Genomic DNA, 15,446 nt, shown 5'->3' on the forward strand with positions numbered 1-15,446 from the left:
CACAATATGTACTCACTGATAAGTGGATATTATCCCAGAAATTTAGAATATCTAAGATATAAGATGCAACTTGCTAAAAGCATGAAACTCAAGAAGAACAAAGACCGAAGTGTGGACACTTTGCCCCTTCTTAGAATTGGGAGCAAAACACCCATGGAAGAAGTTACAGAGACAAAGTTTGGAGATGAGACAAAATGATGGACCATCTAGAAACTGCCATATCCGGGGATCCATCCCATAATCAGCTTTCAAATGCTGACACCATTGCATACACTAGCAAGATTTTGCTAAAATGACCCGGATATGGCTGTCTCTTGTGGGACTATGCAGGGGCCTGGCAATCACAGAAGTGGATGCTCACAGTCAGCTATTGGATGAATCACAGGGCCCCCAATGCAATCCTTTAGGTGGAACAACAATATGAACTAACCAATTACCACCACCACCACCCCCGGAGCTCGTGTCTCTAGCTGCATATGAAACAGAAGATGGCCTAGTCGGCCATCATTGGAAAGAGAGGCCCATTGTTCGTGCAAACTTTATATAGCTCAGTACAAGGAAATGCCAGGGCCAAGAAGTGTGTGTGGGTGGGTAGGCATGTGGGTGGGGGAGCATGTAGGGAACTTTTGGGATAGCATTGGAAATGTAAATGAAATAAATACCCAATTAAAAATATGAAAAAAATTATATATATGATTTTGTGTGTGTATATATATGCATATATATGTGTGTGTATAGATAATACACACATATTTAATATTACCTATACGGATTATACTTTATTAAATCGCATTTCCTTAAAAGAGAAAGTCCCAATATGGTTTAGGAAGTAGATACAGCAAGCTAACTGTTTGCTCTTTAGTAGTTTTGCAATGATCCATACAAGCAAAGATATATTCTACAGAGACACTCATGATTCTTCTATCCACCTATTAAAAGAAAATACCCTCAAGACATTGTAATCATCTTCAGGAGTTTCAGACTGACAACACCAAAAGAGGACACTGGAGCCAGCAGGGTTTCGGGGTGAATATATCTAATAGAAAAAAAAATAGCAATTGTGCTACAAGGAGATACTGCAGAAAAGAGAGCTGTGAGTCAATCATGGGTAGAACTACACCTTGAATAATACTCCTTAAAATCTACACCACATGCTAAGATCCTAAAGATGCATGAATTGAGTTACTGGTTCTCTTCTCACTGTTTCAGTGTGAGCATATTGAATAATTTTTTAAATAAAAAATATTTAACCTAGCATAATATAATAATGTTTTTAATTTTTCTCAGTATCACCTATTGGTTTCATAATTCTATTTTTGATTGTCACATTAAAGGAGGATGGATGAAACTGGTTTATTGAAGCTGTCATAACCAAGGTATGACTCTTAGTAACTCCAGTCACAGTGTTCATACTTACCTAACGATTGAATGCATTAAACACTTTTTAAAATACTTTCACATATTTTTACTCTTCCTGACTAGATGTTTTATACTTTTTTCCCCTTTTCTTTCTCCTCTCCTTTCAGATTCTTCTCATCCTCTTCTCCCTTTCCATTTTTTTCTTTAACGATGAAAATCTTCTGTATTAGCACATTTTCAAATTTCTCACTTGTGCATAGCACATTAACACTTTTCTAATGTCGGAACTTTATGAACTCCATGGTGAAAACTGTGACATTCTTCACTTGTTGCACTGTACTACAAAACACACACACACACACAGACACACACACACACACACACACACACACACACACACAGACACACACACACACACACACACACACACACACACACATGATGTTTGGAAATAAAAAATTTAATTTTGTCTATATTTGAAACTCATAGATATTAAGTATTGAACTTGCCATCTAGTAGTTTATCTCTCTATTTCACTGCTTCATATTGTTCTATGAAAAGAATATGCTATGGCCCCTCTATATATGATGTCTTTCTATTGTTTATTTTTGGCTCATATGTTATTGATGCTATAAAGTCTCTTGTAGAGTTAGTGATTGTGTATATCTCTTCTAGTACAAGACTTAAAAACTCTTTGAAATGTCATTTGAAGATATAATGTAAACAATTTCTCAATATGCATCATGGATTTTTTTTCTCATTTTATATTTTTGGAAACTTATGTATTCATATGAGTAACAGTGACTATGGGGAGATTTTATCTAAGAGTGAGTAAGGGAATCTTCACAAGGAAACAAAAGACAGTAGAACAGGAGCCCACAGGCTTTCCCTCAGAAAGACACATTTTTGTTGTAATTATTATTTTTGGTTTTTGCTTGCTTTATTATTGTTTTATTTTTGCCTTCTGAATGGAATAAGAGAAACCAATTTCTTCTAAATATAAATAAAAGACCTGTATGCATTTAGCTGCTTACAAGGTCATCAGGTATCTGCAAAACAGCAGCTTTTGCGAACCATCTTCCAGGCTCAAGTGAGCTCTGATTATGATTTCAATCCACTCATTGCATTATAAGTAACCCTTGTACCATCTAGTTTTAAGAAAGGCCAGTAAACTCATTGGCTCAACAACCTAGACATGAGAGAATTTTTTCCTTTTTTTTCCCTTTATTTATTTATTTTTTTTCCCCAGGGACCAATCTGAGATAAACAAACACTATTGACCATTTCCCAGGAAATTTTACTCAGCATATACATAATTTAAAAAAATATATAGTTGCATATTGTATATAAAAAGTAAATCTCAATACTAGATCTGTTATAAGTAGAGGTCAAAAAAGACCTCAGGGACAATTTTCAGATAGGCATACCACTCCACACCCCACAGCTCCAAGTGTCTCCCAGGAGGCCAGCTCCAATTCAGGAAACAGGGGAGACACACATGCCCAAATCCCCTGACCTGGTGGGATCACAGAAAGCCCAGCAGCCAGGAGCTCTGTACTGCATTTTTAGAGCTCCATTTTTCTTTCAGTCCATACCTCCATGTTTAATCACAGATGGGTAGGCCACTCTTCACACTATAGCTCTGTCTGCTTCTTGGGAGGCCTGCTCCAACCTGAGACAAATAGAAGGGACCACCATGGCCTATCCACAAGCCTGCTGGGACCACAGCACTACAGAAGCTGCTAGTTCTGCCACACCCTATCAGAGCTCCAATTTCTTTCAGGCTGTATCTTCACCTGAAATCACAGATCAGGCTGTGCACCCAACAGCTCAGCCTGTCACCTGGAAGACCTGCTCCAACCCTGGATATCCAGGGACTGCCATGGCAGCTAACCTAAGAAACAACCAGATGGCAAAAGGTAAGGGCAAGAACATAATCAACAGAAACGACTAGAATACTCAATAAAATTTTTACAAATTGAATCAAAGAGCATATCAAAAGTAACAATTACCTCGAGTAAGTGGGCTTCATCTCATAGATGGGGGGGGTGAGTTTAATATTTGAATACCTATCCCCTCCCCCTGCTCCCCAACCTACCATTCCTGGTCCTGACATTCCCCTATACTGGAGCCAAGTTTTAAGTCTTATAAAAGCACAATGCAAGACATGCATTATGGCAATAATTTAACAAAATAAGATTTGGCATGTTATGCCTAAAACGTACTGTAAATGACAACAAACTATAAGGATATAACCTTAAAATTTCTGCTAGTTTTTTAATAACACAATTTAACAAGCTTCCCAAAGAACAACAATATGAACTAACCAGTACCACCCGGAGCTCGTTTCTCTAGCTGCATATGTATCAGAAGATGGCCTAGTCAGCCATCAGTGGAAAGAGAGACCCATTGGTCGTACAAACTTTATATGCCTCAGTACAGGGGAACGCCAGGGACAAGAAGCGGGAGTGGGTGGGTGGGGGACTTTTGGGATAGCATTGGAAATGTAAATGAAATAAATACCTAATTAAAAAAAGTATTCACACACACACACACACACACACACACAAAGAATATATTTGAAAAGATCTATTAATTGACAGATAAATGTGTATATGGATAAGCAGCTTTATTAAGATGAACAATTAGCTTGAACTGAGAAGTTAAGAGAAAATAATGCTGCAATTTGTTATTAATTTAATAAAATAAACCAAGCTGATAAATAATGCAAGATATAATTAAGGTGTCATACTTTCAGCACTAAATTTATACTGAACTGCACAATGGTTGCTATAAATTGGTAGACTTTTTCTACTAAAGATAATCAACCTATTAAAGTGTCCCATATGATTTGGTGATTTAGATTAATTATGCTCATAATTGGAAAAGTGTTTTCTTAGTAATCTTGTTTCTAGTTAATGGTAAATATTTGCTCAAGATTGCTGTTGTTTGATTCCCTGAGGCCATGCATTCAGACTTAAAACACACTCTTTGATCTCCCAATTTGGCTTCAGAGCCTTACTCACATCGAGGACATTTTTATGCTGACTATTATTCTTTAATAATGAATAAAATTTTCTTGGCTTTTCTAGTAACACATTTTAAATAGGAAACTCTTATGGCTTAATTTCAAATTAGTTGACTTTAGTCAAACTTTTGTAAAATTCATTGATTTTATAATTTACTGGACTGTCTACAGAAACCATTGATAAATGAGCCTACAGAATATTGTTGGTTTTGGATGGATATGTGAAACTCAAAGATGAAAGTATATTTTTGTTAGAGAAGGAGCTCTGTGAAGCTAGTGGCAGTGACGCCATATGATTCATCTGAGATTTATAATACAAGGTACTGAACTATTTATTGCATCTGTAAGAATCTTGACTTGATTTTGGTCCATGAGTTTTATTGATGCACCATTGGTGGAATTAAAATGATATTAATTAAACTTTCAATTTTAAAATACTTTAACTGCATGAACACATAAATGATTCTCATAGAGACACTGCTAATTTGATAAATAAAAATTATGTGAAGTTAGAATCCACTCAAGAGTGCATGTTGAGTAATTCTTGTATTTCCCCTTACTGGGATAAAATGAAAAGATTAAAAACAATGAGCAATAGATGACATGTTGCAGTAAGTTATAGCTGAGAGCTTAGGAATAATCATAACAAAGGCATGGAAAACATTCTTTTTAGTGTGTCTCTGCCAGCGTGCTTCCATTTCCGGTTTCTTAATTGTACCAACAGTATTTATAAGTTAATAACTGTTAATAGTTCCACATTGGTTTCTCATGTATTACAAATTCTAAGCAAACTCAGGAAATGAAGACATAGAGAGAAAAAAAAAGTTCATGTTTTGTGGCCATTTCACTGAAATGTGTAATACAATATTTATGGCTCTACAATTAAAAATTTAAGATACATCATAACATAATAACAGTAACAACAATGATGTTGAGCTAGTAATTCCTCATTATATTTTCATGTGCAAAGAAATGGGGCACAGACCTTAAACAACTTGTTGGAGCTAAATATGAATAGTTTACTGAGGCACAATTTTAATCCATTTTGACTCAATCCAGTCAAAGATCTTACAGAAGTCCTATCTGTACATAGAAAACAACTCAGTACATGGCCTATTATTAAAGCTTGAGTGGTAAGCCATATTATGTACATAACAGAGACAAGATTATTGGATAGAATGATCTTAGTTCTAGAACAAGTTAATTAAATATCAAATTAATGCAAAAAGAAGAGAGATGGCTCAGATATCCAAGATCTCAAAATGTATTATATATGAAACAGGAATGAATTTAAAATATTTACATATTGAAAAGTATAGTATGTACTATAGTATGTACTGTTGAAAATGTAGTGTTTATCTACAAATGTTATGATTTTTCAGAAGTACAAGGAAAAGCTGTAGAAAAGTAATTTGACTTCTAAATGTCAAATTCCAAACACTGTAAAATGCTGAGACATTTAAAGCCAGTCCAAAAATAACAAGTAACCTAATTTTAGAGATTCAGCCTTGCTAGCAAGTACTAAGAAATCTAAATATTCTAAGATTGCAAATGATTAAATAAGAGTTTGTGCTTGACGATAAAATACGGTATGAGATATCACATTCATGAGTGATCTTTGTCTAAGCATTGCCAACAGGAGACTCCATACCATGCCGAATCTTGCAGAAGGCAATTTTAATCCAAGAAACAAGAAAGGGGAAAAAACAAAAAACAAAAAACACTGCATATGGCTTAATACACTAAAGAAAAAAACAGGACTCTTTGGTTTGCATTGTATAAAATGGTGGTTTATATTATACCTCTGTCTTCCAAACCAGTAAGGTCTCCCTAAATAATTTAAATTAACATTTATATTTAAAAATTAACTCTTATATTTTTGGTTGTAAGTCTATTCTTTAACTGCCTAGCCATTTTGTTCAATCATATAAGCAAGTAAAGATAAATATGGCTCTCTACCTTGGTATTGATGATTTCTGGCAAAGATGAGTGAGTATTGAAAATGATTTAACCTTGCAAACCTACCTTACATTAAGAGAGACCATGGAGTATTGATTATTATAGTATAGGCTAAATTGTTACTAGTCTTTATGTCTCAAGATGTTAAAATTTTGCATATGGCACTAGATTTATTTGCAAATTTCAGTATTTTTGCATTTTGTTTATATCGTTATACTTTAAAACAATTTAAGATTCTATACCATATCACTTTCCATGCATATACTTTTAACAAGATGTACAAGAATCTATGTAATTTCTTTTCTTTTAGTTAGAGTTTTAATGTTTGTAACTAATAGTGAATACACTTTCAATCTAAAAAGCTTCCACATAGATTCAGGAAGACAGAAACACAGAAGTAGACAGTAAAACTCAATCATCATACTACGAATAAAAGGATTTTTAAAATTTTCAGGAAAATCTGAAATATTCTTTAAGAGTTATTTGAGGCTCTAAAATCATTGTGAATATTTGTATATTAACAGTTTAGTTTAAAAGCTGTATTACTGTGCCAATATCATCAGAGAAAGTGGTTTTAAGACTTAGTTGGCTAAATGGAATTTCTATGCAGTTTGGAGTGTAGCCTATTGCTGAGTGATAAAATTAAAGTGTTTTAACAGGGTTGTACATGTCTTCTCAGTGTATTTAAGTGAGATGATGTTTTACTCCTACTGATCTAAGAAATAATCTGTGATTAAAAACCAAGCCATGTTCTTTTGAAATACCTGTTGGCATATGCTATATCATAAATTAAGATATATTCTTCTGTCTCCCTTCATAATATCCACATCTTCCACTATATCCTGTTGCCTGGAATGGGCTCTCTGATTTCCCTATAAAAGGTTCCAAATGCAGCTACAAGTGAATCAGAGTACTGGAGTCGTATTTGTCTTCGTGGGATTCTCAGAGTATCCGAATTTACAGGTGCCTTTATTCCTGATATTTTTGATCATATACACCATCACTGTTTTGGAAAATCTAGGAATGATTTTGGTCATCAGGATCAATGCTAAGCTCCATACTCCTATGTACTTTTTCCTCAGCCATTTATCCATTGTTGATCTTTGTTATACCACTGTGATTGCCCCAAAACTGTTAGACCTTCTGATAACAGAGGACAGATCTATGTCCCTCAAAGGATGCATAATCCAGTTTTACTTTGGCTGTGCTTGTGTGGTTACCCAAACCTTCATGTTAGCAGTAATGGCCTATGATCGCTTTGTGGCCATTTGTAACCCTCTGCTCTACACAGTGGCTATGTCTCATAAACTCTGTGCTCTCTTAGTAACTGGAACTTACCTATGGGGTGGGCTCTGTGCCACCACACTAACATATTTTCTATTGGCATTATCTTACTGTGGATCTTCCATCATTAACCACTTTTGCTGTGAGTACTCTGCCATAATTTCTGCAGCCTGTTCTGATTCTTCTCTCAGCCAGATAGCATGCTTGTTAATTTGTATGTTCAATGAGATTTGTAGCCTCCTTATCATCATTGTCTCATATGTTGTCATATTCACCACTGTCATCAAGATTCCCACTAAAGGAGCACTACAAAAAGCTTTGTCCACCTGTGCCCCACACTTGACTGCGATCTCTTTCTGCCATGGATTTATTCTCCTTCTATACTGTGTGCTCAAGTCAAAGAGCTCACTGCTTCTTGTTAAGATAGTCACTGTGTTTTACAGTATGGTCATCCCTATGCTTAATCCTCTTATTTACAGCCTAAGAAATAAGGATGTAAAAGAGACTGTGAGGAAGTTAATTCATATGAAAATCCTTTCTCAGTCATTATAGATACACATACTACACTTATACACACCGCTAAAATAATTTTCTTAATTTCTTTTTGCATTGAATTCCTAATATTAAAATAATGAAACAAAAAGTAAAATATTTTTAGAAACTGTGGGAATGTGTGTGTTTGAATATGTGTGTGTGTGTGTGTTTGTGTATAATAGTTACATTATTCCCTATAAATAACTTTATAGAGAATGGAAATGATGATGTTATCTTTGCATTTAGAGGGCTAAATCATTGTTCTCTGATGATGTTCAATTTAATTTAATTAGATTTTGTATTTCGCTTTCATTTTTACTCACCTTTTACCTTTCTTTTTTCTTATTATATAATTCTTTTCCTTTCTCCATCCTTTATATTCATCTCTCTTGTTTGCTTGTTTGTAATTGTAACAGCATAAATACTGTTACATTCATATCAGAGTACACATGGGTGATAATTCCCTTTGTTTCTTTCTCCAGCAAACAATAAAAAAAATATTACTTCCAGTTACACTTAACAAAGTTCACATGATCAGATTTAGTGCCAATTTTTCTATCTTCCCTCACTAAGAAAGAACTACACCGTGGGAATTATAGCATTTATAACTTTTCATTCAACCACAGTGTCTAACTTCTGGTTCAGAGATTATAAAAGTTATTTTTGCCTATACACCTGAAACTTATACATTCAAAAGCATCATGCTTTTTACATACTAAGGCTAGCCAAAATGTTATAGATTTTTGTCAGAGCAGTATTTATGTTATGTGAAACACCACTTCCCTTTATATGGCTTTTAATACATACCTATCTATACTAAAGCTTTCTTGTACTATTTCCTTTTGGAAGTACTTCAAAGACATATGAGTGTCTCCTTCTGATTTATTTCCTCTACTGTTACTCTTCATAAACTGCTAATAAATCTAATTTTGAGTATGGAGCCATTTCCTTCACATGGATGCACCAAGCATTTCTTCAATGGATGTATGTTATTAAAGAATATTTTATCTTTAATTACTTTATTATGTCACAGTGTGGGTTTAGGCATGGAAGTCAGAGATGTTGTTGGATACTTTGGAAATTGAGTTACAGTCAGTTGTGGGCTGCCCCGTGTGGGTGTTGGGGCACAAAGTCACATCCTTTGTAAGAGCAATATGTGTTCTTAATCCTATCTCTCTAGTTTCTGGGTACATATGTCAGTTACTAGGTACATACATGTTGACAGAGTTGAGCTATGGCTAATTTGTGGTGATCCTTAATCATCATTTCTAAAAAGTTATAGTGACTTCTTTGTCAGTGTCCCTCTCTTAAGCTACTATTGATTCTTAAATACCAATGTGCTATTTGCTCACATGATCCTCTCACAGGACTATAGTCACAAAATACTACTGTAAGCTTGATGGCACTTTTACCATATCTTGTTCTGAATAAGGCATGACACAGTAGAATGTTTTATTTCCTTCTAAATCTTGAATAAAATGCATTGCCTGATTTTTTTCTCTCCCAGCCTGTGTTTTTATTTTTATCATCATCCTCCTGATTTCAGTGGTAGAAAGGTATACCACAGTGCACAGGTCTGCCACCTAATTGTCTCTGGGATTTTCATAATACCAGTCTTTTCCATCCTGTTTTCCTTCTGAAGTTTCAAGGCTTGAAGAAGGTATCCTCTGTCTTTGTTTAACAGATTATCAATGGACTACAACTGAAGAACGAAGGATGTAAGAAAGATAATCAATTGGTGTAGTAGCATAGCACTTTAGGACTTTTATTTGTATAGTAACTGTGGTATTGCTTCATATCAAGTCATCTCATCAATGTAAGAGACTACATTCATTAACATATCATTATCACATTATTTTACATTATAGTAATTACAAGGACTAAAACCACAGAGGATTTAAAGGGAACCAACAAATTAGATATTCTAATATGAAGATCTGCTTATCCATTTCTCAATGCAGATCACCATTCATTTCAATTTATACCTCATGAAATACCTTGAGATACCTACCCTCAAATACATATAACTTTAGTTGTCAATATTAAACCATCACTTATTTCTGTACATTTTATAGCTGTAAAACAGCCTTTACTGAAGTTAATTAGAAAAAGATATTTCACTGAATAAGACTGTTAGTGATTATTCTGTATAGATATATATATATACACATATATATTTAAAAGGTGATTTCATGCTAAGCATCAGGATTAAATGTCCCTAAAGATACAATACCATACACTGACACAGCTTGGAAGTTTTACATTACCAGATACGGATTCCTTCCTATAAAGTGGATCCCAAATCTAATTCTATAGGGGTGGATTACCTCTAATATAGTTATGTGTGTATTTCTGTCTTCTTCTACATAACAGACCCATGAATTACAGTGTCAGAATTATAATTTACACTATATCTACTAGCTACTCTTTTAAAATTTTGGGGTTTCAAAATATAAGGTCTTATGTGGTAAATACAGTTCATTTTTATTGTTATTTCACCACCCAAAACATTATTTCTTGTTCAAAATATTATTTTATTTATATGTATATATTATTTGGCAGAGCATTTAGTCAAATGCATTAGCATCTCTGATTTACAGACTCCCAGATATTAAGTAGGTGATATGTAGCTATATCTAAAGTACATGATTTTTGATACATTAATGTTTATTTTTTAAAAACTTAGAAAGTTCTAGTTGCATCACTTTGTTATTAAATCATTACTAAAAAACAAATTGCAGCATTTCTTTTGGAAGTAAGAAGCAAGAATTCAGAAGAAAAAAGACTAAGACTTACAATTCGTAGTAGAATGCAAATTGCAGTACATTACATTTTACCAAGATTTTGATATCCCAAAAGATATGAATTATGATTAGTAAGTGATAGTAGAAAAATATAATCATTTAGTTACGATAATTAAGTAGACTATCAATGAGAAAGAGATTTTCCAATCAAGTCTATGCATGCATATCTCTATTTTCCAAGCATTGAGAACAGAGAAATTTGTCTCTTCATTAATGTGTGCTAACTTAAAAATGTGCTTGTTGAATTTCAAGTATAAAATCTATATTTTAATCCAGAAAGTTATTACTACCTTGCTTATTATTTTATAGTTTAATACCCAACCTCAGATTAAGTAGATTTTGAATAATCAGCTAAATTGGAATTAAAACAAAGGTTCTTGTTGTTGGTGGTTGATTGGTTTTAGTTTCTCAGTTATTTTTAATATCTTAGAAATTCTGCATAATTATTTCTGAATATGAAGGAGTAAGCAAACCATATGGCAATATATTGCATTATAAACTTTTGGTCACCAACTTTCTGACTGACTCCTTGACATCTTTGTTTCTGAGACTATAGATCAAGGGGTTTAACATAGGGATGAAGACGGTATAGAACACTGAGGCCACCTTGACCATGAGCCAAGAACTCTTTGTGTTAGGTACACAGTAGAGAAATAGAATTGTTCCATGGAAAATAATAATGGCAGTCAGGTGGGAAGCACACGTAGAGAAGGCTTTACTACGGCCTCCAGTGGAAGACATCTTCATGACAGTGATGAAGATGAAAACATAGGAAGTAAGAATAATAATTAGGCTGCTTATTTCATTAAATGAGGCAGAGACAAAAATAATTTCCTGACTAATGTATGGGTCACTGCAGGATACAGCCACAATAGCAGCATGCTCACACACAAAATTATTAATTATATTAATCCCTTGAAAGGATAATCTCAGCAAAAAGTAAGTAAGTGTCAAGGAACAGATTAAACCCCAAGAGTATGAGGCACCCACTAAAATGGAACACAGCTTTGGAGACATGGCAACAGTGTAGAGCAGAGGATTACACACTGCAACAAATCTGTCATAGGCCATCACTGCCAGCATGTACGTTTCGGTCACCACAAATGTACATGCAAAGAAGAACTGTATAATACAGCCTGAGAAAGAGATGGTTCTGTCTTCTATGATCAAGTTTTCTAATAGTTTGGGTGATACAACAGTAGAGTAACAGAAATCCACAAAGGAAAGATGACTAAGGAAAAAGTACATGGGGGTACTGCGGAGCTTTGTATTGATCCTGATGATGCCAATCATACCCAGGTTTCCCAGTACAGTGATTGTGTATATGGTCAGAAACACGAAGAACAGGGGCAGCTGCAGATCCGGGTATTCAGAGAAGCCCAACAGAATGAAGATCACTGAATAAGTCTGATTTTCTCGGTCCCTGAGTTGAAATAGAATAATTGAGAGAAGCAATCAAATAATAGGCTGACAAAAAGTATTTGGAGGTTAAAAGATTACTCATAAAGAACTATATATATATTTTTTCCAGTAGTTTCAATAATTTAAATTCAAAACACAAATTGACATAGTATAATAAATGTTTTTTAAATCATTTGTTGTTTACTATTATGTATTTTACAATGAAATACAGTTCACAAGATTGAAGGTGAAACAAACAGGCATTAGATGAAATCTAATCATAAAATTATAGAATGTGATATTCCCTGCTGTAGCAGGTATAGTGGAAACTACTGGTAAATCTAAAAATATATCTTAGTTATACAAAACAGCAGTCACAGTGATACTTGATATCATCTAATTTTCTAATTATTCAAAGCAATTTTAATTATGAAAAATGGAATGAGTTATTTCTGCATGTGCTACATTCTTCCAAATTGTCTCAACTACTACTTACTACTATCTAATTATGTTTTCCTTAGAAGTACATTAAAACTATTCAATGACCCTAATTCAGTATAAAATTACACTATTACTCAAGATAAAATTAACACTATTACACTTAAGATAAGAATGATATGTCTGTGTGCCAAGATTAAAAGCCCTACAGTTTTCACTATATTTTGATTATCTTCTTTGAGGTAATACTAGACTTGCGTCCTTGATATAAAAATGACATTAACATATATGTACAAGTTTTCTTCAACTATTACTTTAGATTTTATTCATTCTATCTACTGAATTTACTATATCCTGAATACACTTACATATTTCAGGCAAATTATATTCAGTCCAAATTTTATAGTTAGACTTTTAAAAACTTGACCCAAATCGCTGTTCTTTCTCCTATCCTTTTTTTCTCATAAAATTTGAGTAATGTATGGTTGATTATTATCCTACCAAGAACAAATATTGCTTCAGCAAGTTCTGACACATCTTTTCAACATACTTAACTTTAGGGCTCACTTATCAATCATTTTGCCTTGGGAAATGTCAGTAATCTATTGTCAGTTGTTGATGGTTCAATACCCTACATACACAATGTGCATATGTATCTGTAATAAACAAATTCATTCTTTCATTTCTTATAAGTTACATCTTGGCTTTTCTCATTACATTTCCTTTATGTTTTAAATACCATACTGAGTATTTTAGAAACTACAGAATTATAAAATATAATTTATATCCTTAGTTTTTCTATGAGATTATTATGAGATAACATATACAACATGACTTTTAATTGATAAAAACTGACTGCATATATAAAGAAGAAATACATAAGTACCTATTTACTAGAAATATTGGCCACATAATAATAACAAATACAGTGGCACACATGATGGTAAATTTATCTAGTTAGGATGATTATCATAAATGCTCATCATAGTAATTATAGTTACAGCTAAAATTTAAAGCCTGAGAAAATTAGGGTCATATGTTATTTTTCTTATAAAATAAAATAAAATAAAATAAAATAAAATAAAATAAAAGAGTTGAATAAACTCACCACAAAGCAGAAATTTCTGATGTATTCATTTAAGACTTTTATAAAAATGATAGGCTCTAGGACTGCCTCTGCTAGAAATTTTATTTATTTTTAAGGATATAATACAAAATGTGGGGAAATATGGGTTTTACTGTATATGTCAAAGAATACTTTAGAAAAAAATAACTTCTACTACATAACCTTTATGAAAACATCTCAGTGATACTTGAAAGAAAGGGTAATAAAAAAACCAGAACCTTAGCATCAAACTGTGTCCCACATTTATGTCATAGATACCTCGGGGATGTGAACCCTAGAGAATGCAAATGCAGAGTTTCTCTGGAGGCCTAAATCAAACAATTAGATGAAACAAAGCCCCATGTGATATTTTGTTTGTTTGTAATTTTATCTAAACTTAGTAATACTTTCAAAGCCATGTTTAATGTTTTAAATATATAAATATTTTATAAGATATCAATATTCTTTAAACTTAAATATATACAAATAGCTATAAAAATCTATAAAATAATATATAAACTTAAGACTATCTTTCATGGTACTAGAAGGCACCATTCATGTTTCCAAAGAATGAGAGAAACCAACAGTTCTATCTAGCAAACCTTCTTGAACCACAACAATGACCAACAGAGTATTGTAACTCTATGAGTAGAGTAGTAGCATGTATACATTTCCAGTACCCAAAAGTTCTTTAATTGGACTTAAAATTGCCCCTCCCCCTAGCAAGAGGGAAATCATGTCTTGCACTGGAAACTTAGATAACTAAGTACTCAATGTTAGTGAAAACATGGATTTTAGAGGATAACCTACAGTACCATTTCACTAAAACAGCATAATCTGTTACAAGATTTTAAATATGTGTTCTCATACCCACAGATAAATGTAGTTTTCACCTGTAATAAAGAAAAACTCTTTGCCATAGTTGGAAACCACCACAGAAAATCATATCCAATCAATATGTAGAGTTATGGAACTCAGTTTGCTGATTTCCCAAGGAGGTCTGCCTTAACCACGAACACAGGATGAATTCTCTAATCAGTGACAGAGAGGACCTGCTCTAACCAGAGATCCAGGAGGCCTGGCTAAGCAGAGAAGGCACTGTTTGACTCCCAGGACAAACCTGTAAAGCTTGACTGTTTGACAGCCTGCTCTAACTCAGGTCAAACAGCTGTACTTGCTTCCAAAGAGATGTACACCACTCACAGACCCCCAGACCAATTAACACCAGAGATAACCAGATGGCAAAAGGCAAGTACAAGGATATAAGTGATGGAAGCCAATGTGATTTGGCACCAACATAACCCAGTTTTCCTACCACACCAATCCCTGGATACACTAAGAGTCCCAAAGAACAAACTTCTGATATAAAATCCCATCTAATAAAGATGATAGAGGCCTTTAAGTTGGGTATACATAACTCCTTTAAAAAAATAGAGGAATTGTATCTTATATCTTGGGTATCCTAAGTTTTGGGCTAATATCCACTTATCAGTGAGTACATATTGTGTGAGTTCCTTTGTGATTGTGTTACCTC

The 15,446-nt window shown here is 33.6% G+C and overlaps 3 protein-coding genes across 3 annotated transcripts in view; 1 reads left to right on the forward strand and 2 right to left on the reverse strand.

The window, feature by feature from the left end:
• LOC110306528 (olfactory receptor 5D13-like) overlaps positions 1-2,960 on the reverse strand; it is a 17,617-nt gene extending 14,657 nt beyond the window's left edge. The window contains exon 1 of the mRNA XM_021178638.1: positions 2,955-2,960. Within this exon, the coding sequence (XP_021034297.1) occupies positions 2,955-2,960 (6 nt within the window). The remainder of the gene's footprint in view (positions 1-2,954) is intronic.
• A 4,274-nt stretch (positions 2,961-7,234) lies between these two features.
• Positions 7,235-8,182, forward strand: LOC110289050 (olfactory receptor 5D13-like). Its single transcript, XM_021155257.1, has one exon. The coding sequence runs from the start codon at positions 7,235-7,237 to the stop codon at positions 8,180-8,182; it is 948 nt and encodes a 315-aa protein (XP_021010916.1).
• A 3,278-nt stretch (positions 8,183-11,460) lies between these two features.
• LOC110306539 (olfactory receptor 5D13-like) lies at positions 11,461-13,385 on the reverse strand. The gene is made up of 2 exons (XM_021178640.1): positions 13,375-13,385; positions 11,461-12,391 (listed from the first exon to the last, which is right to left on the reverse strand). The coding sequence occupies exons 1-2, from the start codon at positions 13,383-13,385 to the stop codon at positions 11,461-11,463; spliced, it is 942 nt and encodes a 313-aa protein (XP_021034299.1).
• Positions 13,386-15,446: the final 2,061 nt, after the last annotated feature.

Source organism: Mus caroli, chromosome 2, assembly GCF_900094665.2.
Source record: "Mus caroli chromosome 2, CAROLI_EIJ_v1.1, whole genome shotgun sequence".
Lineage (NCBI taxonomy): Eukaryota > Metazoa > Chordata > Mammalia > Rodentia > Muridae > Mus > Mus caroli.